The 23,906-nt window shown below is 43.4% G+C and overlaps 1 protein-coding gene across 1 annotated transcript in view; it reads left to right on the top strand.

Annotated features, from left to right (window-relative positions):
* Adam2 (ADAM metallopeptidase domain 2) overlaps window positions 1–23,906 on the top strand; it is a 50,034-nt gene that overhangs the window by 15,588 nt on the left and 10,540 nt on the right. Inside the window, exons 7-16 of the mRNA XM_021203613.1 lie at window positions 1,657–1,713; window positions 2,808–2,879; window positions 3,851–4,017; window positions 5,007–5,088; window positions 7,547–7,683; window positions 10,900–11,077; window positions 14,744–14,842; window positions 16,470–16,662; window positions 19,305–19,410; window positions 22,200–22,383. Coding sequence (XP_021059272.1) covers window positions 1,657–1,713; window positions 2,808–2,879; window positions 3,851–4,017; window positions 5,007–5,088; window positions 7,547–7,683; window positions 10,900–11,077; window positions 14,744–14,842; window positions 16,470–16,662; window positions 19,305–19,410; window positions 22,200–22,383 — 1,275 coding nt within the window. The remainder of the gene's footprint in view (window positions 1–1,656; window positions 1,714–2,807; window positions 2,880–3,850; window positions 4,018–5,006; window positions 5,089–7,546; window positions 7,684–10,899; window positions 11,078–14,743; window positions 14,843–16,469; window positions 16,663–19,304; window positions 19,411–22,199; window positions 22,384–23,906) is intronic.

The raw sequence follows: 23,906 nt of genomic DNA, 5'->3' as shown, positions 1-23,906 counted from the left end.
GTCCTGGAACTCACTTTGTAGACCAGGCTGGCCTCAAACTCAGAAATCCACCTGCCTCTGCCTCCCAAGTGCTGGGATTAAAGGTGTGTGCCACCACCGCCTGGCTCTTTGGTGATTTTTACCCACCAATGTTCGTAGTTGTAATATTTTGAAATGCCAGTTCTCTTTATGGTTGAGTCATATTCCATTTCAGGAATGCACCACAATTAATCACCAGATGAGCAATTGGGTGATTCCCACTTTTTAAGTAATACAATGCTGCCAGGAATATTTGTCAACAAATGTTTGTGTTGATAAAAGCTTGAATTTATCTTAGGTATATGCTAGGAACTGAACTGCTGGGTCATCTGCTAACTGTATTTCACACTTTAAATAGCTCCCAGGTTACTCTTCAGAGTAGCTGCATCTTCTACATTCCCAGTACTCAATCCCAGTCTTGTTTTAGTTACAGCTGCCCTATTACCTGTGAAGAAGTGGGTCATCAAATGTGAACATAGAACTCCTTAAAACCAACAAGTCTATTTTACATTGCCATGATTATTTTATTTTCATGCATATTACACTCATGGGACATTGCTTTGACTGTTACAGCCACCAACATTTGAAATAGGCAATGCCCTTTCTCTTTTTCACTTACCAGACTTTGGTCTGTTGTCGTCTTCAGAACTATAAGTCACAGTTATTTAAAGATAATTTCTGCCCTAGTTATTACAGTTATTAATTTTATAACAATTAAAAAATTAATGTAACTCCTTCACCCCCAAAACCAATTCTTTTAACAAGAGATGTTTACAAACCTAAGATGTTCATTTGGAAAGTAGAACAAAGAATATCTTTAATAAAGTCTGTAACTGTCTTAATTAGGGTGTAACTGCTGTGTAGGGACAATATGACCAAGGCAACTCTTATAAAGGCAGACATTTAACTGGGACTGGCTTACAGTTTCAGAGGTTCAGTCCATTATCATCAGGGTGGGAAGCATGGCAGCTTTCAGGCAGGCATAGTGGTGGAGGAGCTGAGAGTTCTAAGTATTCATCTGAAGGCAGCCAGAAGACTCTCTTCTACACTAGGCAGAGCTTGAGCATAGGACCTCAAAGCCCACCCCCACAGTGACACACTTCCTCCAACAAGGCCACACCTTCTAATAGTTCCACTTCCATGGGCCAATGCAGGTAACAGGAACCACAGGTCTTTCTTTTTTTTTTTTTTTTTTTTTTTTTTTTTTTTTTTTTTTTTGGTTTTTCGAGACAGGGTTTCTCTGTATAGCCCTGGCTGTCCTGGAGCTCACTTTGTAGACCAGGCTGGCCTCAAACTCAGAAATCTGCCTGCCTCTGCCTCCCGAGTGCTGGGATTAAAGGCGTGCACCACCAAGCCCGGCTCATATGTGGTTTTTAATTTAAACATGAAGATAATTTTTTTAAAAGAATGACATTTAGGTAAGAAAAGTACACATGAGTTCAAAGAGAACATGGAGGAAGGAGGGGAAGGGTGGGCTGTGTTCTGGATAGAATAAATGTTTGGTGAGCTGCCCAGAAGTGACCAGGGTAACAGGCAGAGGGGCGCCTGGAGAACCTGCTTCGGTACAGTTTCTTGATAAAACCAAAAATCCTGGGGCTACTCTTCAGTGCTGACCAGAGTTGGTGGGTCTCTTTTCAGCCACATCGGATCGTCTCTCACTATCTGGAAATACATATTGTAGTTGAAAAGCAAATGGTAAGTATCTTCCAAGTGTGTTTGTCCCATTCGATTCTATTACTATTACCAGCAGTGAAGCACGAGGAAGGCCATTCTCCCGTGTCTCACAGAGTCGGTTTCTAACAGAGTAGAGTTAAAATAGCTCTGTGTCAGTACATTTGTATAAACTCTCAATTGCTTGTACTCTTTCCCTTGTGTCCTAACTGGAGGGTCGTTTTTTTATTACAATAGTTTCTCGGGGTTTTTTTGTTTTTTTGTTTGTTTGTTTTTTGTTTTTTTTGCTGGTTTTCCTTGTTATTTGAGGGTAGTTATACACTCACACATACTTGCATGAACATGTGCCCAGCCTGCCGTCTCTACAAAGAGGCCTCTGCTGATGCTGCAGCACCAGCACGTAGCCGCCAGTGCAGTCAAAGGATATTTGCACCCCAGCACGGAGCCACTGATGCTGCTTTCTACTCACATACCTCCCGCTCTGTCTCCCCAGCCCTCAATCCACTAATGCATTCTTCATTTCTATATTTTTTTTCATTTCCAAACCACTGTATAAATGGAATCATTCAGTATGTAACATTTGGAAGTACCTCACATATAGATTCTGGAATTTTCCCAGGCTTAAGTTACTCCTTAGGCGTGGAGAGGTGACTCTGTAGTCAAGGGCACTTGTTGCCCTTTCAGATGACTTGGGCTCAGGTCCCAGTACCCACGTGGTAACTAACAACAGCCCGCTAGGTCCAGCCCTTGTGCCTTGTGATCTGGTGGTGCCCTCTGCTGGCTTCATGGGCACTGCATGTATGGGATGTGCATGCACTCATACAGGCAAAATAAGGAGATATTCACATCTAAATTAAAATTAACATTTTTTTTTAAATTATATCTTGTACGTTTCCCAGATCTTTTTATATTCCCACTTTCACACTATATGTATTACATGGTATGAATAATAAAATAAGGCAGATTAAAATGTGTTAGTGATTTAAGTAGTTTATTATTTTAATACATTAAAACTGTAACAGGAGAGTTGCAGTCATCAATGTTAACTCTGTGTGTGTGTGTGTGTGTGTGTGTGTGTGTGTGTGTGTGTGTGTGTGTGTGGCAATTTTATTTTACAGTTTGAGCATATCGGGGCTGATACAGCCATTGTCACTCAAAAGATTTTCCAGTTGATTGGACTAGCAAATGCCGTAAGTATATTCTTCTTTGTCTTTTTAAAAAATGTTTTATCTTTGCTGTCTTAGTTACTTTCCTAATATGGTGATAATCACTATAATGAAGGAAACTTGACAGAAAAAAAAAAGAGTTTATTTGAGCTTACAGTCTCAGAGAGTTTGAGTCCTTAATAGTGGAGGCAGCAATGAGGCAGGTAGCAGACACAGCAGCTAGAGCTGAAAGTGAAGTCCTGTGCCTGGGATGGACAGCAAAAAACAGAGAGCCCACTGAGAGTCCCACCTCCCATGAATTACTTCCTCCAGCAAGGCCATCAAATGGTGCCATCAACTGGTGACCAGCCACCACATGCCAGCTCATGAGGTACATTATCCCTCAAACCACCATACTTGCTGATGTTCCTAACAACAATACCCCCCCCGACCTTCTTTTGTGGCACAGCATAAAGATGCATGCTGAGTGATATGAGCACCATTTGGGTTTGAAGTTTCTGCTCTCTTACCTGTGAAGTAGGTCATTGTAAGGATTACATACAATGACACCTTCCTGGGGGGGGGGGCTTGATTAAGTGCAAGCATCTTGAATTATCCACGGGGCTGGAGGGATGGCTCAGTGGTTAAGAGTACTTGTTACTCTTGGAGAGGACCGAGTCCAATTCCCAACACCCACATGATAGTTCACAACCATCTTTAATTACAGTTCCAGGAGAGCTGATATCATTTTCTGATTTGCTTGGATACCAAGCATGCATGTGCTGTCCATACATACATGCACTCAAATTACAAAAGAAATACAATGAATTAATCTAAGGCATCCAGTGTAACTTTAATGACTGGGACACTTGCTGCTGACTAACATTTTAAACACTGAACTCAGACCTACACTGCAGTTATTAAATGCATGACCTGAGCTTGTTTTCGAAGCTCTTTTGCCCGGTTCCTTTAGATCAGGTCGTTTGAACAGGTTTTCTGTCTGTGTTCTATTTTAGATCTTTGCCCCCTTTAATCTTACAGTAATTCTGTCTTCCCTGGAATTTTGGATGGATGAAAACAAAATCTTGACGACAGGCGATGCTAACAAGTTGCTCTACAGGTTCCTGAAGTGGAAACAGTCATACCTTGTTCTGCGACCACATGATATGGCGTTTTTACTCGTGTATGTACATTTTCAAGCTATGGCAGGCTATACCGAGGAAAACTGGCCCACTTGGTCCCTTTTCCAACAACCCATAGACCGTTTTGGAGGGGGGAAAAAAACCCCAACAAGCTCTCTCTGTATAACAGCATGCAGCTCTTACTGGGACAGCTTGCCTACAGTGGGATTATTAAGATCCCCCATTTGGCAAGTGGACTTCTTCAGTCCCACTCCCAGATGCCTTCTCACCACAGAGCACACAGCGCTCTACCAAATGCCCCTCCCTGGCTGTGCACCACAGGTTCACATCTATTTGGAAGGCCCAACTGGATTCTATGAATGTAGTCATTTAACTCTGATCTTTAGCATAATGACCATTAAAAAAAAAAAAAACAAGGAGAAACTGAGGAGACGGTCCATGGGGAGAGTCGTGACCCACAACCATAAAATTATTTTCATTGCTATAATTTTGCTATTATGAATTATGATGTAAATATTTTTGGTGATCGAGGTTTGCAGAGAGGGCACAACCTACAGGTTGAGAACCGCTGAGAATTTTCTTTATTTTTTTTTTTTATCATATTTATCTCAGAGGACATACCCATTTTATTCTGAAGTGGATGTTTCATTGTGTTTCAGACATCTGTGTACTTTCTACTTTTTAATTGATTTGATTGGATTTTTTTTTTTTTTTTTTTTTTGGTTTTTCGAGACAGGGTTTCTCTGTGTAGCCCTAGCTGTCCTGGAACTCACTCTGTAGACCAGGCTGGCCTCAAACTCAGAAATCCGCCTGCCTCTGCCTCCCAAATGCTGGGATTAATGGTGTACGCCACCACTGCCTGACTGATTTGATTGTTTTTAGAAAATGCAGGATCACGGGGCACATCCTAGTCCGTGTCAAGAGTTTGAATCACTGAACAACACTAAAACCTGTCCTGTGAAAGCAGAGCATTAACTTCACGGTGCTCACTTCTGCAAAGTCCTATGACTATCGTCTGTTTTCAATTCAGCTACAGGAACACTACAGATTATGTTGGCGCCACCTATCAAGGGAAGATGTGCGACAAGAACTATGCAGGAGGCGTTGCTCTGGTATGCTGTGCCTTAATCTGCTTGATTAAAATATATAATGGGTCAGGGGAGCTCCTTGCCAAAGAGTGCTTGCTCCTCTGCAGAGGATCCAGTTCAGCTCTCAGCACTCACTCACATCCTTAGCTCACAACCAGCAGTAACTCCAGTTCCAGGAGACTCAGCACTGCCTCTCTCTCTCTCTCTCTCTCTCTCTCTCTCTCTCTCTCTCTCTCTCTCTCTCTCTCTCTCTGACACACACACACACCAATTAGAAATCTTTAGTGAATAACAGGCTGCTGTAAAAATCAGTATAAAATTAAAGATCCCTTGATTTCCCTTGATTTACTACTTCCATTAAAATTCGAATTCCCGTAGGGCTCCTAGGGCATGGACACTGGTGTGGGCCTCACCCCATCTCACCTTGGTGCTTCTCGCTATAGAACCCGCTCCTTCCCCTTATATTGTGTTTATATGATGTCTGCTGGCGTTTCAGGGAGGCAGCATAGGATGCTCTCCCTCTAGTAAGCAAGATGGAGAACAGTGGAGCTGGGAAGGAGAGATTTCTTATTTAAAAACATCATAAATTGTATTTTGGAAAATGTAGCCTTTGTTTTATGGAGACGGTGATTTCTTTGGTCTCTAAGGGTGGGGCATAGGACTTCCTCAAACATTCACATGTAGTGCACACACACAAGGGCTTCACTGGTTAGCAAAGAGGAAAAACACATCTGTATAAAGGTAGACTGGTTACCGAGGACGGTCCAGCTGTAAAGGACTGGAAAGCCTGAGATTTGCAGGCAAGAAACAGTGGTTCCCACGGAGGCACAGTGACGGGCAGAAACCTTTCCCAGTACTTTTCCCTTCCTCCACATTTCTTTGGGGTAGCCATCATTGATTCTTAGCCAGGAAACCCCAGCAACATCCGATATCCATAGGAATGAGATGCTGAAATACATAGGTGCAGCTTGGCTCACTAATGCTACCCCGTTCATCACCACCCGCTCTCTCTTCCCATAATCCATCAGGGCCATGCGGTGCCATTGAGGCGTTACGTCTTATTGACCTGCTTCCTAAAACCATATGGAAAAACAACCCAAGCACAGCTAGAGTTGCCAAGCAAGTTAGAATGATCAGTGTGTGTTTTTAAATTATTATATATATATATATATATATATATATATATATATATATATATATAATTTTTTCAAGTACACCACTTGCTTTACATACATAGACTGTGTAATTAATGGTTGTGACAGTCAAATTAATGAAGAGGGACCAGGAGAAGACTTGGTGGATAACGAACCTTCTGTGTGAGCCATGGGAACCTGATTTCCCAGTCACCATGTAGGAAAGCTGAATCTGTCATTGCACACTGTGCTGGGAGGCCAGAGAGAAGAGAAGAGGGTCTGTGACCTCCTCTGAAGCCAGTCTGGCATCCAAAGTCTGGCAAGAGACTGTATCTCAACAAATGAAGTGCAGGGAAAGAGGAAGGCCCCTGAGGTGGACCTCCACATGCATGCCTGAGATGAGCACACTCGAACACACACGCGTGCACACGCGCGCACACACACACACACACACACACACACGAGGTGGGGAGGCAAACACCACAGACACAAAATAATACATGCACACATATGTAGAGTGAATGATCGCATGCGTCATCAGACAGCACTCAGCCCTGTGAGTCTGACCACTGTAGTTTTCTTACTAAGTGAGACTGTTTCTTGTGCAAAGGAAAGCCATTTTTGTTCCTTCATAACCTGTGAGCATTTGATGGTGGACTGAGCGACACTGAGCATGATTGACAGTGGTTATTCTTGTGTCTTTTCTGACCTATGGGAGAAGCGCTGTCTGGCTCTAGAAGATGAGACCGTTGCCCTGGGCTGTTCTTTGACATGAGAACATGCTCAGCAGCGTTTTGGATCAGTCTGTTGAGTCAGCTGGCTTCTTATGACAATTGTAAAATAATTTTCGATGACCTTTGTATTTATCTTCATTTTACATCCATGAGTGCATGCGTGTCTGTAAACCACAAGTGCGCAGTGCCCCAAGAGGTCAGAGAAGGGTGTCAGGTCTCCTGAATCGGGAGTTACCGTTGTGAGCATCTGTGTGGATGCATGGAATCAAACCTGGGTCCTCTGGAAGAGCAGCAAGTGCTAAACACTGAGCCATCTCTCCAGACCCTGCAAATGTATTTTCATTGTGCACCTCAGTATTCTAACTGGAAATTTTTTTATCCAATTTAAACTTATTTAAACTATTTTTCTGAGTGCCTCATCTTACTTACATTATCCAAAGACACATTTTAAAACCATTCCCCTGTTTGCAACGTCTGTGACTAGCACAGCGCATGCTTTCACTTGACTGTGTGGCTACTGTTTAATAACTAACTACATTTTCCTAGCCGCAAGTAAAACGCCTCTCCCCACGGCGTGGACACGCACATTTGTGGTCTGGTGTGTTTTCTTTTCAGCACCCCAAAGCCGTAACTCTGGAATCACTTGCAATTATTTTAGTTCAGCTGCTGAGCCTTAGCATGGGGATAGCGTATGACGATGTGAACAAGTGCCAGTGCGGAGTACCCATCTGCGTGATGAACCCGGAAGCACCGTAAGCCTTGAGTTCCTCGAGTTTATATTAAGCTAATTCCTGCTAAGGAAAACCAACCTGTTAGAAACTGTTAGAGAGGCTTCCGTCACTGTGATAAAACACCGTGATCAAAAGCAACTTGGGGAGGAAAGGGTTTATTTTGCATTTCATTGTGGTCTATCACTGAGGGCAAAAAAACAAAACAAAACAAAAAGAAACAATAAAACAAAACAAAATAAATAAAATAAAATAAAGTACCCAGAAGTAGAGTCCTGGAGGTAGGAGCTGAAGCAAAGGCCATGGAGGAGCCTGTCTCAGCCTGCTTTCTTATTGGACTAAGGACACACTACCCGCAGTGGGCAGAGCCATCCCACTTGGATTGTTGGTCAACAAAATGCCCCACAGACATGCCCACAGGCGGATCTGGTAGAGACATAGTCTTAATTACAGCTCCCTCTTCCCAGATGACTCCAGCTTGTGCCAAGTTGACAAAAACTAACCAGCACTGCAGACTCTGCCAGCCGAAGCCACAGCCCCAAACCCTGTGCAGAATGACTTAAGAATTCAATGGCCTTTTTAGGAACTCCCCAAGTCGATTGGTGGAGAAAGAAAGAGATCTTTTTATGCTTATATGTTCACTTATAATGCTGTATGTAGTACAACTGTGTTTAGAAACAAAGATGGTGGGAGATGGTGAGTCTCCTGGTAAGCTGAATTCCCTTTGACTTTGCACCTTCTGTGAAAGAGGGGCCAGGGATCCTGGCCCAGCAAATTCCTACGCTGTAGTGCTAACTCAAGTCAGGATGTAGATGCTGTCACATTGAGCATTCTGAGACAAGCAAGTGTTGGGAGGAAGCAGATGGGGTTATTCAGACTGAGCACAAAACACAGTTGACACTCTGGGTCACAGAGTTTCACTCCCACAGATTTAGTCAAGACAATTGGATCAAAATTATTGGGCAGGGGGGAACTGTATCAGTTTTCCTAGACCCTACTTCCTGAAGCACAGCATGCTGGGTATTTGCCTAAATAAAGGTGGTAGAAAGTACACAGAAGGAAGTCCAAGTCACATGCCTCTCTGTCATCCTCTGTGAGGGACCAGCACCTGAGGAGTTGGATATCCATAGTGTCCTGGAACAGCGCCCCCTAGGGACATGGAGGGATAACTGCACATGGGTGTTTACATATCATTTTCATTTCCTACCAGAAAGTACTTACTTCAGAAGGAGCGCCCGGAAGCCTGGCTCACCTTTTGCCATTTGTGAATACTAACCAGACTCATCAGGCCACCCACAAAACTAGCCCCAAGATGAAAGGCTCACACTTACCCGTCACTCACAGGCGGCAACCTTCAGTAACATTAGCAGGACAGCTGCTGACTCACCACTCAGCATCAAGCCAATGTGCCAGTATTCTCTCTCTTTGCTCTCGACTGTGGGTGGGATGTGGCTGGCTGCTGAGGCTCCTGCTATAGCTTCCCCTCATTGTTAGTGACCTGGACTTGTAAACTGGATTAACCCCTTGCTCCCCTTAAGTTGCTTTTGGCTAAGGTACTTTCTCACAGCGAGAGAAATGAAACCGGGAGGTTCATCGTGGTTAGAGCTCTTCAGAAAGTAGTGTTCTCCTCCACTGTCCCATAAGGAGAAAGTGCCGATGAGAACAGTCTGCAGCCATGGTCTGTTGGCACAACATTGGAGTGAATTGCTTTCTAAGGTATCTGGTAGAACTGACCAGTGAGACCATCTAGGATCGGGCTGCCTCCTTTCAGAAAAGGCTTTATCAGCTTTTAAATTACAGAGATTCTTTTTCTTTAATTGGGGCTATTTTTTCCAGTATGTGTTTACTGTATCAAAAAAAAATGATTAATTAAAAGTCATAAGCTTCTTTTTATAATCTTAATTTATTGCTCTTTGAGAGCTGCAAAGGATCAGTGCAAGGGGATCAGGTGTCCAACTAAATCCAGAGGCTCCCGAATGGGAGAAGGAGAAAGAGGGCGCCCCTCAAGTCCATGCAGGGATTGGAGCCATAAGGCCACTCACCGCACCGCACTGAGTTCCAGTAGCGGCATCCGTTCGAGCCTCACAGAACAGTTGCATGCAAGTCGCATGGGTGGCAAGCCTCTCTTATGTGGCATGTTTCTTAGCCATTGAAAGTCCAAGAGAATGTCTTATGTCCTTTAAAATGTGTTTGTGTGTGTGTGTGTGTGTGAGAGAGAGAGAGAGAGAGAGAGAGAGAGAGAGAGAGATCACACATAATGTATAGGGAGGAACATACATGCCACAGCATGCATGTGGAGATGAGAGGACAATTGATCAAAGGAGAGAGTTGTCTCTTTCCACCCGTATGAGTTTCTAGGACTGAACTCGGACTGCCAGGCTTGTGCCATAAGTGACCTTATCCACTGAGCTATCCTGCCAACCGTCTATTGTTTTTTCTTCCTTTGATCTCTGGTATGTAGATAGAAACCATACTGGTGAGATGGCTCAGTGGTCAGGACCTTAGCCGCCACACCTGATGACCCTGAGTTCAATCCCTGGGTCCTACACAGTCAGAAAGATCCTACTCATGCAGGTTGTCTTCTAACCTTCACGTGCGTGCTGTGACCCATACGTGGCCACACATACACACAAATAGGAATCATGTGACAGTGGCTGAAAGTGTATAATCGATCCTATTGTGTATGGTTAATATAACCGAAAGCTACTGCATGCATGCGTATGTGTGCGCATACACAAACTTGTACCCATATGAATACGTACACACACATGCATGTGCATACATAAAGAGTTGCCTACTGGACTTACAGAATTTAGGTGTTAAAGTAGAAGATAAAAGATAGAGGATTTATTTAAAAACTACAAAGCCAAGTTGGGAGGGATCACCTCTGACTAAGTGTAGATAAAGACAGGAAGAGTGTTTGCATTCCTTGAGGTGAGGGCGCCTCAAAGTTCAGAAGTCCCAGTAGGGATAGGCAGCGACAACTTTAGAAGAGATGGCATAATGTGTAAGGTAAATGCTAAATCAAAAGGCTAGTGTCACCAAAAAACCTGTGATGTAAAAGCCAATAGAATTCCATGCCATTTACTCCTCCTGTTGGATTCTGAGGGAGTTCCTGCACAGTTGGCTTCCTGGGCAGAGAAAGGTCTGGACGCTCCTGGGGAACACTTGCTTACTGGCCGGGGTAGATGGTCTGTGGAAACTCTCAGCACAGACATTTGACATCCGGGCTCTTTTCAGTCACTCCAGTGGTGTCCGGGCCTTCAGTAACTGCAGCATGGAGGACTTTTCCAAGTTTATCACGAGTCAAAGCTCCCACTGTCTGCAGAACCAGCCGCAGATACAGCCCTCTTACAAGATGGCGGTCTGTGGGAATGGAGAGTTGGAAGAAGATGAAATTTGCGACTGTGGAAAGAAGGTCAGTGTGGCTCGGGGAGGATGTGGCCAGATCAGTTAGTGTATCTACCATCCCTTTGTTGGTCTGCTTCATTTCTCATAGTCATCCTTTCTACAAAGTCCTTTGTGAGGGATGTACGGACACTCAGGAGTGAACTAACATCTTGGCATATGGCTCACTGATTGGTAGATTATCCATACAAATACATTGGCTTTTTGACTCACCCTTGTCGGTATACAGCTGACACCTAAAGAAATGGTGCACACCGGAGCATGTGCAAGATGATGGGTTGGTGACAGGTGCGTGCCTGCCAAATGAAGGCAACCAGGACCAAGCCTGCCGACTCACACCATCTGCGTGCTCTTCCCCCTCTCTCCCCAGCACAGGACCTCTTAGTCCGTGCTGGCCTCAAACTCAAAACAACTGTCCTATTCCAGCTACCTGAGTACAGGGATCGCAAGCTCGAGCCACCATGTTTGACTTATCTTCCCCTGACTCTTCCCTCCCCACTCCCCTCTCCCCCCTCTCTCCTTCCTCCTCCCCTCTCCATCCTGCCCTTCGCTTCACCCTCTTGCTTTCTCCTTTCTCTCACTCCCTCCTACCCTCTCCTCTCCCTTCCCTCCCCCTCCTCCTCTCCTTCCCCTCCTCTCCAATCCTTCCCCTTCCTTCTTTTCCCATTAAGAATTAGGATGTGACGGGCAGTGGTGGCACATGCCTTTAATCCCAGCACTTGGGAGGCTCAAAACAAAACAAAACAAAACAAAAAACAACAAAAAAACCAAGAACAACAACAACAACAACAACAAAAACCAATTTATCCCCAAACACTTGTAGAGTGGCAAGACTATAATTCATGACGGGCAACCTCTCATTTCTCTTTCTTCTGTAAGGAATAGGACACAACCTCTTAGCAAACACAATACAGTCTATTAACTACAGTCACTACTGACTGTTAGACCTCCGGAGCATGTTCATCTGACTGCTCTGGCCCCACTAACCCTCCCCTCCATGCCCTGAACACTCCGGGACCAAGGCCCCTCTATGCCTCCCTTCCATGCTCCTTTGTTTCTAATTTTGTTTTGTTTTGTTTTTGTTTTTGGAGACAGTGTTTCTCTGTTTAACACTCAGTGTCTGGAAACTCACCCTGTATGTAGACCATGCTGGTCCCAAACTCACAGATGTCTGCCTACCTCTGCCTCCCTGAGTACTGGGATTAAAGGTGTGTTCCACCACCACCTGGCCATTGTGATTTTTTTGAATGACCCACTTTGAAGATCATTAAGTCCCATATTGAGTGGTCCAGCTTCTGTCTGTTCCTCTTGGGCACACTCTTGCCCAGCCTTTCGCTCAGGCTCATTAGTCCTTCAGTAAAGCAGGTGTCTTAGTTAGGGTTTATTACTGTGAGCAGACACCATGACCAAGGCAAGTCACAAAGGACAACATTTAACTGGGCTGGCCTACAGGTTCAGAGGTTCATTCCATTATCAAGGCGAGAACATGGCAGCATCCAGGCCAACATAAGGCTGGAGGAGCTGAGGGTTCTATCTCTTGTTCTGAAGGCAGCTAGGATGAAGGTATTAAAGCCCCCGATAACACACCTACTCCAACAAGGCAACACCTATTCCAGCAAGGCCACACCTCCTAATAATGCCACTCCCTAGGCCAAGCATAGACAAACCATACTGAAGGTACGAAGCTTTCACTGTAGAGTAAGAAAATATGAGCCGGGTGTGGTGGCGCACGCCTTTAATCCCAGCACTTGGGTGGCAGAGGCAGGCGGATTTCTTGAGTTCAAGGCCAGCCTGGTCTACAAAAGTGAGTTCCAGGACAGCCAGGGCTATACAGAGAAACCCTGTCTCGAAAAAACAAAATAAATAAATAAAAAAGAAAAGAAAAGATAAAAAAGAAAACATGGAAGGCACATTTGAGATTTGGTGTTGGAACTTTATTGGTTTTCACCAATGTTTAATCACCAATTTAAATTCAATATTTAAGTCAAAATTATTCGACATATCACCAATTTAAATTCAATATTTAAGTCAAAATTATTCGACATATATACCTAACAAACAGGAAGTTGTTTTTTACCAAACTAAATAAATCTTATCTAAAACTGGGGTTAAAGGGAAAAGGGAAGATAGAGTGAAGGTAAATGAGGTTAAAAAAAAAATACAGGGATAAAATGGAAGGGAAACAGGCTGTTCCCATAACTGCCAAGAGTGCTATGTCCTGGGGAACCAGGCAGCAAGTGCTCATCGGGGTTCTCTATGGACTGGCTGGGGACACTGCTGTGCCCCTTGCAGCAGATAAAGTGTATTTCTGACACTTCAGTGGTGTCCCCTCTCCTTTCCTGTTGCCATGAGAATGTGCACTAGCAAAGGGTTTGTGTTAGCTCACAGTTCCAAGTCGTAGTCTATCACTGCAGGGAAGTTGAGGCAGCAGGAACTTGAAGCTGCTGGGCACACACCCATGGCTGACAGCACGGGGAGAAGAAGCAGCCGCTTGCTAGCTTACTCGTGCTCAGTGAAGTTTCCTCTCCTCTGTGGTACAAGACCCAGTCCTAGGAAACAGCGCCAGCCACAAAGAGCATGCTCAATGGCTATTATCAAGCTATTTCTCTATGACGTGCCCACCTGACCTAGACAATCCCTCACTGAGACTTTCTTCCTCTGATGTTTCTAGATTGTGTCAAGTTGAACTAAAACTATCTGAAATGAATAGTGTGCTTTTAAGAAAATATTGCTCATCACCCAAAAGTTTTCACTTGGTTTGGCCTGAATGGAAACACATTGAAAGTTCCCACTCTAGGGTTTGACAATAGTGTCTTTGCTTCATCACATTCTAACCACTAACTGAGTTCTAGCCACTGTGCTACCCTGCCCTGTAGATGTCCATGTCATGAACAAGAGCAATGACTCTCATGTGGCAGAACAGCTGTGCAAAACACGGAAACCTCCCTGTGCCCTAATGTGTACCTTGCAGAGGTCACACTAAGACAGCTGACCTCCACTGATGACTCTACCTGCTTACAACTTTTCCCAACCTACCATTTCAAATCCCTGGGGATGAAAAGTGTGTGTGTGTGTGTGTGTGTGTGTGTGTGTGTGTGTGTGTGTGTGTGAATATGTCCTCTAAAAAGACCTTTCCTTTCTTATTTTATTAGCCCTAACAGTCAAAGCTATTAAAGCAGACTCAAAACATAACATAGAAGCCATTTACTAATCATTTACTAATGATACAAAAGCAAGAGATTCAGACATACACACACACATACACACCTTTAAAAATCATTTATTATTGAGCCTTATATTATTTAGGCTCAAACATGGCACATAAGAAGAAACTGTAACTTCTCTTTATCCCATATTTTATATTTATTTGGCCTTCATCTACAAGAGCCAGGGACCACCTCACCATCTCCACTGTGAAAGATCCCGCGGTATCAGAGGACTCTGTTTCCAACACAGCAAGCTCCATCCTAGTAGAAATGACTAGGATGTAACACTTAGTAGGGGGTCAAAAATCAGTGTCTGCAGGGCAAGAAAGAAGTGACTCTGTTTCTTTTCCTGTTTGCCAACATGAAAGGCGAGCATCTGTCTGTAAGCTATGAAACATGTAGCCGTCACAATTTCCATCCAGCAGGGATGGATTCAGATAGGCACATCAGGCTTGTGGTTTGCCTTCCAGGGCTGTGCAGAAAACCCCCCGCCATGCTGTAACCCTGACACCTGTAAGCTGTCAAAGAACTCCGAGTGCTCCAGCGGAATGTGCTGCAACTCGTGCAAGGCAAGAAGAGCCTTCTCCTCTCTTTCCTTTTCACTTTTTAAAGAAAATACTTTTCCTTGATGTTTATAGGTATGGGTGATTTGTCAGAGGCCAGAAGGGAGTGCCAGATCCCTTAAGACTGGAGTTCCGTCCCAGTGGCTGTAAGGTGTCGCATGAGTGCCGAACAATGAGCTTAGGTTCTCTAGACAAACAGCCAGTGCTCTTAACTACAACCACTGGGCCATCTCCTCAGACCCAAGCTTTTCCTTTTAAAGAGTATTGACATGTCTAATCTTTTTTTTTCCCTAACATTTGTAAGTGGTTTATTTTGATACCACAAGTATTACTACACTGCCCTTTTCAAAGTTAACATGTAATTCCTTTTTCCAAATGTATGATATTTCTTCCCTTTAAATTCTTCTCTATACAATACATCCTAACCACAGTTTCCCTCCCTCCACTCCTCCCAGTGTGTTAGCACCCACTACACACACACACACACACACACACACACACACACACACACACACACACACAGGCAAGTCTCCTCTCCTCCATCTCCCTTTATAGAAGAGCAAGCCTCTGAGGGACATGAACCAAATGCAGTGTAAGAAGATACAAGGCTAAGGACAAACCCTCTTGTCAGGGTGAGGCGAGGCAACCCTGTTGGAAGGAGAAGGGTCCCAAGAGCAAACAAAAGAGTCAGAGACAGCCTCACTCCAACTGTTAGGAATCCCACAAACCCCCTGTGCTACTCAACCATAACATATACACAGAGGACCTAGTGCAGACCCATGCAGACTCTGTGATTGCTGCTTCAGTCTCTATGAGCCTCGCTTAGTTTCTTCTGTGGGCCATCCTTCCCTGGTGTCCCCTCCCCCTCCAGCTCCTACAGACTCCCACCCCTTCCAGCCTCCCCACCTCTTCCCAGGACTCTGTGAGCTCCAAGGGAAGGGACCCAAGGACTTCCGACATTTCTACTCTTAAGATAAGAATTTAAAAGTCTTTCATTCTATGTGTATATATCTTCTACCTTATTATTGACAAATCTTTCAGCCATGAAAATTTAATTTTCTTCAGCATTTCTATAATACTTCAAAAATTCTTCCTTAAAAATTAAAACAAGAATGTATGGGTTGTATGAATGACTGAAATGGAAATATTGCCCCTATTGCGTGCCATATAGCTAAAATGTGCTGCAAGCAACACATATTTTCATTTAATAATGTAATTTTGTTCTGCTTAAATTTTATATATGTGCAAGATATGTTGATTATTTCACCGTCCTCCCTCTAACTCCTCCCACAACCCTTCCACTCTTTCTAATCCATGGCTTCTTTTTATTTAATTATTACATACACGCGCGCACACACACACACACACATACACACACACATTAGGTTGGCCATTTGCAATGAGATTGCATAACCTATCAGGGTGCTCACCCACTGGGAGACTCATTCTCCCTCTCTCAACAGTCATTAATTGCCTGTAGCTCTTCCTCTGGGGTGAGGCCTTGTGAGAATACCGGTCCATGCTGGCATCGGTCAGAGCCTTTGTTTCTCCATGACCTACACAATGCTCTTCAGGGACAAACATTCCTACTTCTCTGCTGCCTTATTCACTGTGATTCACTGTTACCCATCAGCTGAAGCCAAAAGGGATGGTTTGCAGGCATGCCCTTCATGAGTGTGATGTCACAGACTACTGCAACGGCACATCCGAAATGTGTGAAGACTTCTTTGTTCAAAATGGGCACCCATGTGAAACTCACAAGTGGATCTGTATTAACGGCACCTGTCAAAGTGGAAAACAGCAGTGCCAGGATCTATTTGGTGAAGGTACTTTAATCATTTTAGTTTTCCCATTTAAGCATTTGTCTGGGAGCTGAAAAGAAATAGCTGGGGTTGGAGAGATGGCTCAGAGGTTGAGTACTGGCTGCTCTTCCAGAGGTTCTGAGTTCAATTCCCAGCAACCACATGGTGGCTCATAGCCATCTATAATATGATCTGGGACCCTCTTCTGGTCTGCAGGATTATATACAGACAGAACACTGTATACATAGTAAATAAATCTTTAAAAAACAAATAGCTGATCTTTGAGAAGAATAACTAAACCTAAATCTTAATGGAATAAATAGAAAGAAAGAAAGAAAGAAAGAAAGAAAGAAAGAAAGAAAGAAAGAAAGAAAGAAAAGAAAGAAAAGAAAGAAAAGAAAGAAAGAAAGAAGGAAGGAAGGAAGAAAGAGCTGGATCTGTTTGGTTTTGTCTGCGGTACTGAGAATCATTCCAAGGCCACAGCTCCCCCATGTACTCTGCATCCTCCATCCACCAATATCCCCAGCCCACTCCCACTCCACTCAGGCTCTGTCTCAGAGGTTCATTCCTTAGTCCCCTGAGCCTGCTACTTTCAGCACACCATGAATAGGTGAAATGACATGTCATCATAAGGTCACATGGTGGAGGAAACTGCCCATACTTAGTGTTAGTGTTAGCCAGGAAGCAGAGGAACGTGTAGCTGCCAGGGGTCTGAGTGTCCCCTTAAAGAGCACCTCCCACTCCCCCACACCCCACACTCCCCACCTCTCACCCCACATCCCACATCTGCCCACCATGGCTTAACTTCTACCAAATGTTCATTCTAGCACCAAGCATTTAACATTGAGTCTTTGGGAATATTCAGATCCGAACTGTGTGGCTCTGTGTGCTTACTTTTTGTTTTCTTTTTAAGTGTATTTATTATTGTTATTAGTGTGTGAGCCTGAGTGGGTGAATGTGTGTGTGTGTGTGTGTGTGTGTGTGTGTGTGTGTGTGTGTCTATGTGATGCATCACCGAGGTGTGCACATATCATGGCACATGTGTAGAGGTCAGAGGTCAGATTTCAAGATGCAGTTCCCTCCTCCCACTGTAGGTTCCTAGGACTGAAAATGAATGTGGTTTGTTTGCATGGCAATCATCTTTAAGTGTTGAGCCATCGTGCCAGCCCAACTGTGAGCTTCTGCTTAGTGTTCTTTGAGTTTCTTGCAACATGAACTAAGTGTTACATTATCACACAAACCTCAAAAAGCAAATATAAATTTATACCTAATCATCTACTTCAATTTCTATTTTTTTGATACAATTGGGGATTTATTTATTTTTATTTCGTGTCTGTGAGTGTTGGGGATCAAACTGGGATCCTCTGAACGAGCAATCAAAATTTTTAACCATCTCTCCATTCCACATATTTCTGACACTTTTTATTTCTTGTAGATTGTGCCCTTTTTGTGATTTTTTTCCATGTGTATGCATGTTAAAAAATACTTACTCAGTCATTTTAACTCAGCTGATTAACTTTGTTCTGTTTATTCCTGAGTGAAAGTGCAGATAGAGGCATATCTTCCATTAGAAGTTGTTGTTCGGTCTCTCCTCTTCCATGATTGATGTTAAAGGGGCCTGTCTGTGCACAGACCCTACCAGTCATCTCTTAATACTGCTGAACCTAAACAGCGAGGCAGTTGTCTGGGTTCATTTGATATTTGTTGATAACTGATACTCATTGGGTGTCAGTTAGAATTTGAAGGTTATTCCCATGTGACTCACCCGTGGGTCTCCAGGACTTTCAGCTGCGTGCTTTGATGGATACTTGGGCAGACAGGAAACTATGACACAATCAAAGCCACTTCTTCAGACTCTCGTCTTCTATCTTTTCCTTGTTTACTCTCAAGAGGAAGCTGGAAAAGAGCCAACAGGGTGTGAGGGGTCAAATATTGTTCCTGTGGCTATGAAATATTCGGATTCTGCCCTCCCCCCCACCCCCCGTCCACAAAGAACAGTTAGATGCCCTAACCAAGCTCAAAATCTTTATTTCTTACCCACAATCAATTTGGCAAATGGATTCTGAGACATAATGAACTGTTAGCTTAGGGTTCACTGGCATCTCTAGGCAACCTAGTTGAGCCCCCAGGGATGCTGTTGTGACAGATCACTTTCCTCCAGCCCAGCAACATAGTTGTCCAATGTCCCCGTCAGAGGCTTCAACAAGAGTAGCATGGATGGAGGTTGAAAATAGAAACTGTTCTCTAAGTAGTTTGGGTCTTGGGAGAATTGAAACTAGGAAAATTCAGAGACAAAAAGCAATTGGTGAACAGTTTGATTGAAAAAACGTTTCAATATGCAAAAACAAACAAACAAACAACAACAACAAAACCACCTCTATTCACCAGAACATCAATTGCTTTAAAAAACAAACAAACAACAACAAAAAAAAAAAACTAGCTTTTTGTTGCGGTGCCTGGGGTTATTGGCATTGCATATTAGGCACTTCCAGGTACATGAAACTGGAAGTGTTGAATCATCCATTTTCAGTTCTATGTGATGCGTGCCTTTTGTGCGATACATTCCAAAACCATTTTTGAGCTGTGAAAATCTTCACCCCTTGTTTTAATTCCGGGTATTAAAACGCTCAATGCAACTGACACTCTTTCATTTGCCTAACTTCTAGATGCAGTCTATGGTACAAATGAATGTTTCTCAGAGCTGAATTCCAAGAGTGATGTATCTGGGAGCTGCGGTATCACTGCTTCGGGGTACAAGGATTGCGCACCTAAGTATGCCTTAGGAAATGTGATCAGACTCTGTCACTTTACCCTTCAAAATGTCACCAGTCACTTTCACACGGAAGCAAACTAGCACCTGACCACGAAGCCTGACATATCTAGCTAGTGACAGACATCAGAGGTGTGGAAAGAGGCCCCAAGTCATTTTCCAACACACCTGGGCTGTTGTCTGGGTTGAACTACTTTGGCCTGAATTTTTCACCTGTCTTTTGCCACTCACAGTTTTATTTTAACAAAGGGGCACTTGTCAAAAATAAGTATTCAATTTTTAAAAATCTGTATTCTATCTCCTTAATCTTACAAAGAATGAGCAGTCCTTGCTTGCGGAAATGGCTCAGTGGGTGAAGTGCTTCCTGCTTAGACACAAGGATCTGAATTCAGATCTCTAGTACCCATATAAAAGCCAGATGTGCTGGCATAGTTTGGTAACCTTGCTATGGAGAAGAGTAGTAGGTGACCTCGGGGACTCCTGACCAGCCAGTCTAGCTGAAATGGTGAACTCTGGGTTCACTGGGTGCCCCTGTCTTAAAAAAAATAAGGTGGCAAAGGATAGAAAGACACCTGCCATTGACCTACAGTCTCGATACACATGCACACAAGCCAGTAGACCCTCATATGTACCATGCACAAAAGCTTATATAACACACACACACACACACATACACACACACATACACACACACACACGCACACACATACGCGCACACACACACGCACACACATGCACACACATGCACGCACACACACGCACACATGCACACACACACACACACACACACACCACAAGGAGTGGATAGTCTTTTTTGTAAATTTCTGTTTATTTGTTTTATAAGACTGGAATTTTGCCTGAAAACACGTCTGTGTGCCACTTGCATGACCAATGCCCAAGGAGGGGAGAAGAAGGTGTCACAGCCTCTATAGCAGGGGTTTTAGTTACCCACTTGGGTACTGGGAATCAAACTTGGGTTTTCAGGAAGAGCAGCCAGTGCTCTTAGAGCCCATCTCTGCAGCCCCAAGAATGGACATTCTTTATAGAGTTAAAGTACAAGGAATGTACTATATATGGGACAAATATGATAATGAAAAATCTGTAAAGCTGTGACCAAGGATGCACCAGTCCTTAAACACATGGTGTTTCTGACATATGGTGACAGATGGCAGTGATCTGTAGATATACCTCAAGGCTACCTCAAGCACCTGAGTTTTGGCTCCCTAGAGACCTCTTCTAGAATGTGGGCTTGTGTTGGGGGCTCTTTACAAGTGTTCCAGGAGAAGAGCTTTGCAGTGAAAATGGATGTTTTCAGAAAGCTGTGTGTTTCAATAAATACATGAAGAGGAAAGATGAAAGTGTTAAGGGGAAAGCCATGGGTGGTAGAAAAGCAATGGTCTGTCACACTAGCTGCTACACTAGCTGCATGATGGGATGATTGCTGAGTGTGTGACACAGACAGTATGTATGCTGTGTGTGTGTGTGTGTGTGTGTGTGTGTGTGTACATATGCATGTGTATAGTATACGATTGGCTGAAGGTCAGTATTCTGTCTCCATCTTTTATGGTTACAGAAATCTGCTCCATAGAGCCACGTCTCACTGGGCTCTCTAGCAGTTATGCTTCCCCCTGAAGAACTTCTCCTGGATTGTTTGGGTGATTGCCTTCAGCCCTTATCATCTGTTGCCTCAGTGAGGCTGCTGGTCTCAGTGTTATACACTGAGGGGGAAAAAAAGGCATCCGGGTTACTGGTTTTCACAGCCAGCCCTCCCAGGCTAAAAGAATAAATAATCCTTAGCTAAAGAAGGGACCAGCAGCATGCCTAAGAGACATAACCTCCCAGGTTTTTGTTTTCTTCTTTTCTTTTCTTTTCTTTTCTTTTCTTTTCTTTTCTTTTCTTTTCTTTTCTTTTCTTTTCTTTTCTTTTCTTTTCTTTTCTTTTCTGGGTCTGCATTCTTCTTGTGAATAAGTGTGCATCCATCTACTGTTCAAGGCCCCAGTCCGATCATACACAGAGGTCAGCTAGTCCAGAGACAAAGAGATGGGAGGAAGTGAGCTTCTATGGTGAGGAGCTAGCTGACTGGAGGGTGGAAAGAGATGGTTTTTAAGGACCATCTTGCCAGGAAGTTGGTTATAAAGTCATTTGTACAGGAGATGACCTTCCACATTGGCAAGTACTCTCTGTGTGTGAAGGAGGAGAAGGCATACTTCTTTCCCCCATTGACCAAACCATCCCAGAGTTCCCTGGTCTGTGTTTTCTCTTTGTCTGACCATCAGTCTTCATTTTTACTACTGTTCTTCTGTAGCTAATGTCCCTTTATTGTATGGTTGTGCTTATGCTTTGGGGTTTTTTTTTCTACATTTTTCTGCACTAGCATTTAGGGTATGTATGGTTTGATTATTTTATTTTAATAATGTGCATGGTGTACGATGTTCTTTGAATATGGGTTTCGATATCTCATCAGCTGTTAACCCAACAAGGAAAACCCAGCAGAGCTGGTGACAAGGTCAATGGCTCATTTTTAAAAGTCAGAGTAAGCTTGTATTTGACTGTGATTAAGGATCAAATACTGGTGAAAAAAATCACAAACAGTAATCCAGCTAATGGAAGAGTTCATAATTAAGTAGTTCATTATTGCTATTAATTCAGGAAGGACTCTGTGTGTGGTATCCAAAAATAATTGCCTATATCTTATTTGCCAGCTCCAATGTTTAAATCTATTTGTTTTTTGAAATTATATTCAAATATTTCTCTATTAAAATAATGACTCACATTTATTTGTAAATTATAGTGACCGGATGTGTGGGAAAATAATATGTAAATACCAAAGTGAAAATATACTTAAAATGAGGTCTGCCATTGTTATTTATGCCAATATAAGCGGGCACATCTGCATTTCCCTGGAATATCCCCGAGGTCATAATGAGAGCCAGAAGATGTGGGTGAGAGATGGAACCGTCTGCGGGATAAAGAAGGTAGGCCACGTCCTCTCCCATAGCTCCCCAGGGTCCTGTCCTATGACCTCCTCTCCCGGTAACTCCCAGAGTTTATGTCTTTATTGGTACACATGCCTAGTAACACTCTCTCAAAATGTAAGTGTGCAATCTCACATAGAAGTTTGGAAAATATAAAATAAATTTCAAAGAGTAAAATAGAATAAAGCCATTGACCTTGAACGGTTGCTGCTGCTATGGCTAGTTCACTGGCTGCTTTGCCCTTTTTGTGGAAGTCACACAAATCCTGAGAAGAACCAATCTCCAATCTCAGGGTTCACCCATGCACTTTGTTACATTTTCAGAGAGAGAGAGAGAGAGAGAGAGAGAGAGAGAGAGAGAGAGAGAGAGAGCTCTGATATGGTGAATTATCTTCTGATGTAATTATTCTTAAATAATGGTGAAAATTAAAGAGGTCAAAGAGTAAGGCAAAAACAATTATATTCAAAATTCTCTATTAAAATAATGGCTTACATGTACCTGAAATGGTTAGTTTTAACTGTCAACTTGCTATCTAGGAAGGGAGTCTCAACTGAGGAATTATCTAGATCAGGTTGGTCTAGGGGCATCTGTGGGTGTTGGGGAAGGGGCAGGTGGTTTGATTGTTAGTTGACATAGGACGGCAGAGTCCCTTGTGGGCAGCACCACTTCCTAGCAAAGGATCCTGAATAGTATAAGAGAGGAGAAACCTAGCTGAGAGTAGAGAAGTGATTAAGCAAGTGGGCCTGCATGGATTCACTCCTCTCTGCTTCTAGTTATGGATGGAATGTGATGAGCTGCTTGAGTCCCTGCCCTCAGTGATAGATCATAACAAGGAAATGTAAGCCTGACAAGGTCTCGCTCTCCCGAGTTGATTCTGGTCAAGGCATTTTATCACAACAACAGAAATGAAACTAGCATACCACGTGTCTGGTTTCCATTCTCGAGTACATCACCCTGTGTATAGGCATGGCAAGGACCCCTCCAGCCTGTTGTCTCGTCACATTTTAGGCACATGACACCAACTGCCACCCCCATGCTATAGGTTACATTCCTAGATTTACTCGTCATCCTCCATCATCCTCCACAACTGAAAACTGTGGTGCTGCAAGCTTACATGACTTCTCTGCATTCTCTTCTTGTCACCTCGGGCCTTCTGTCAGTCTCTACAGCCCTCCTAGATTCCATACATAAGTAAGGTCATGACATATATGTCTGTGTGATGTCACTTATTATAGTTCGGCCATATCTTCAAAGTCAGAAATGCCTTCCTTTTAAAGGCTTGAATTAATATTCCATTTCATGGGAAGAAGGAAGATAACACATACATAGATAGAGCCACAATTTTGTTTTCCAGTTGAACTGGTTAAAATTCCATCTGTAGCCAGGCGTGGTGGCATATGCCTTTAATCCCAGCACTTGGGAGGCAGAGGCAGGCGGATTTCTTTTTCTTTTTCTTTTTTTAACTTTTTTATTATTATTTTCTTTATTTACATTTCAAATGCTATCCCGAAAGTTCCCTATAC

This window comes from Mus pahari, chromosome 8, assembly GCF_900095145.1.
Source record: "Mus pahari chromosome 8, PAHARI_EIJ_v1.1, whole genome shotgun sequence".
In the NCBI taxonomy this organism is placed as follows: domain Eukaryota; kingdom Metazoa; phylum Chordata; class Mammalia; order Rodentia; family Muridae; genus Mus; species Mus pahari.
The sequence above is the reverse complement of the archived record's forward strand: the minus strand, read 5'-3'. Positions and strand labels throughout refer to the sequence as shown.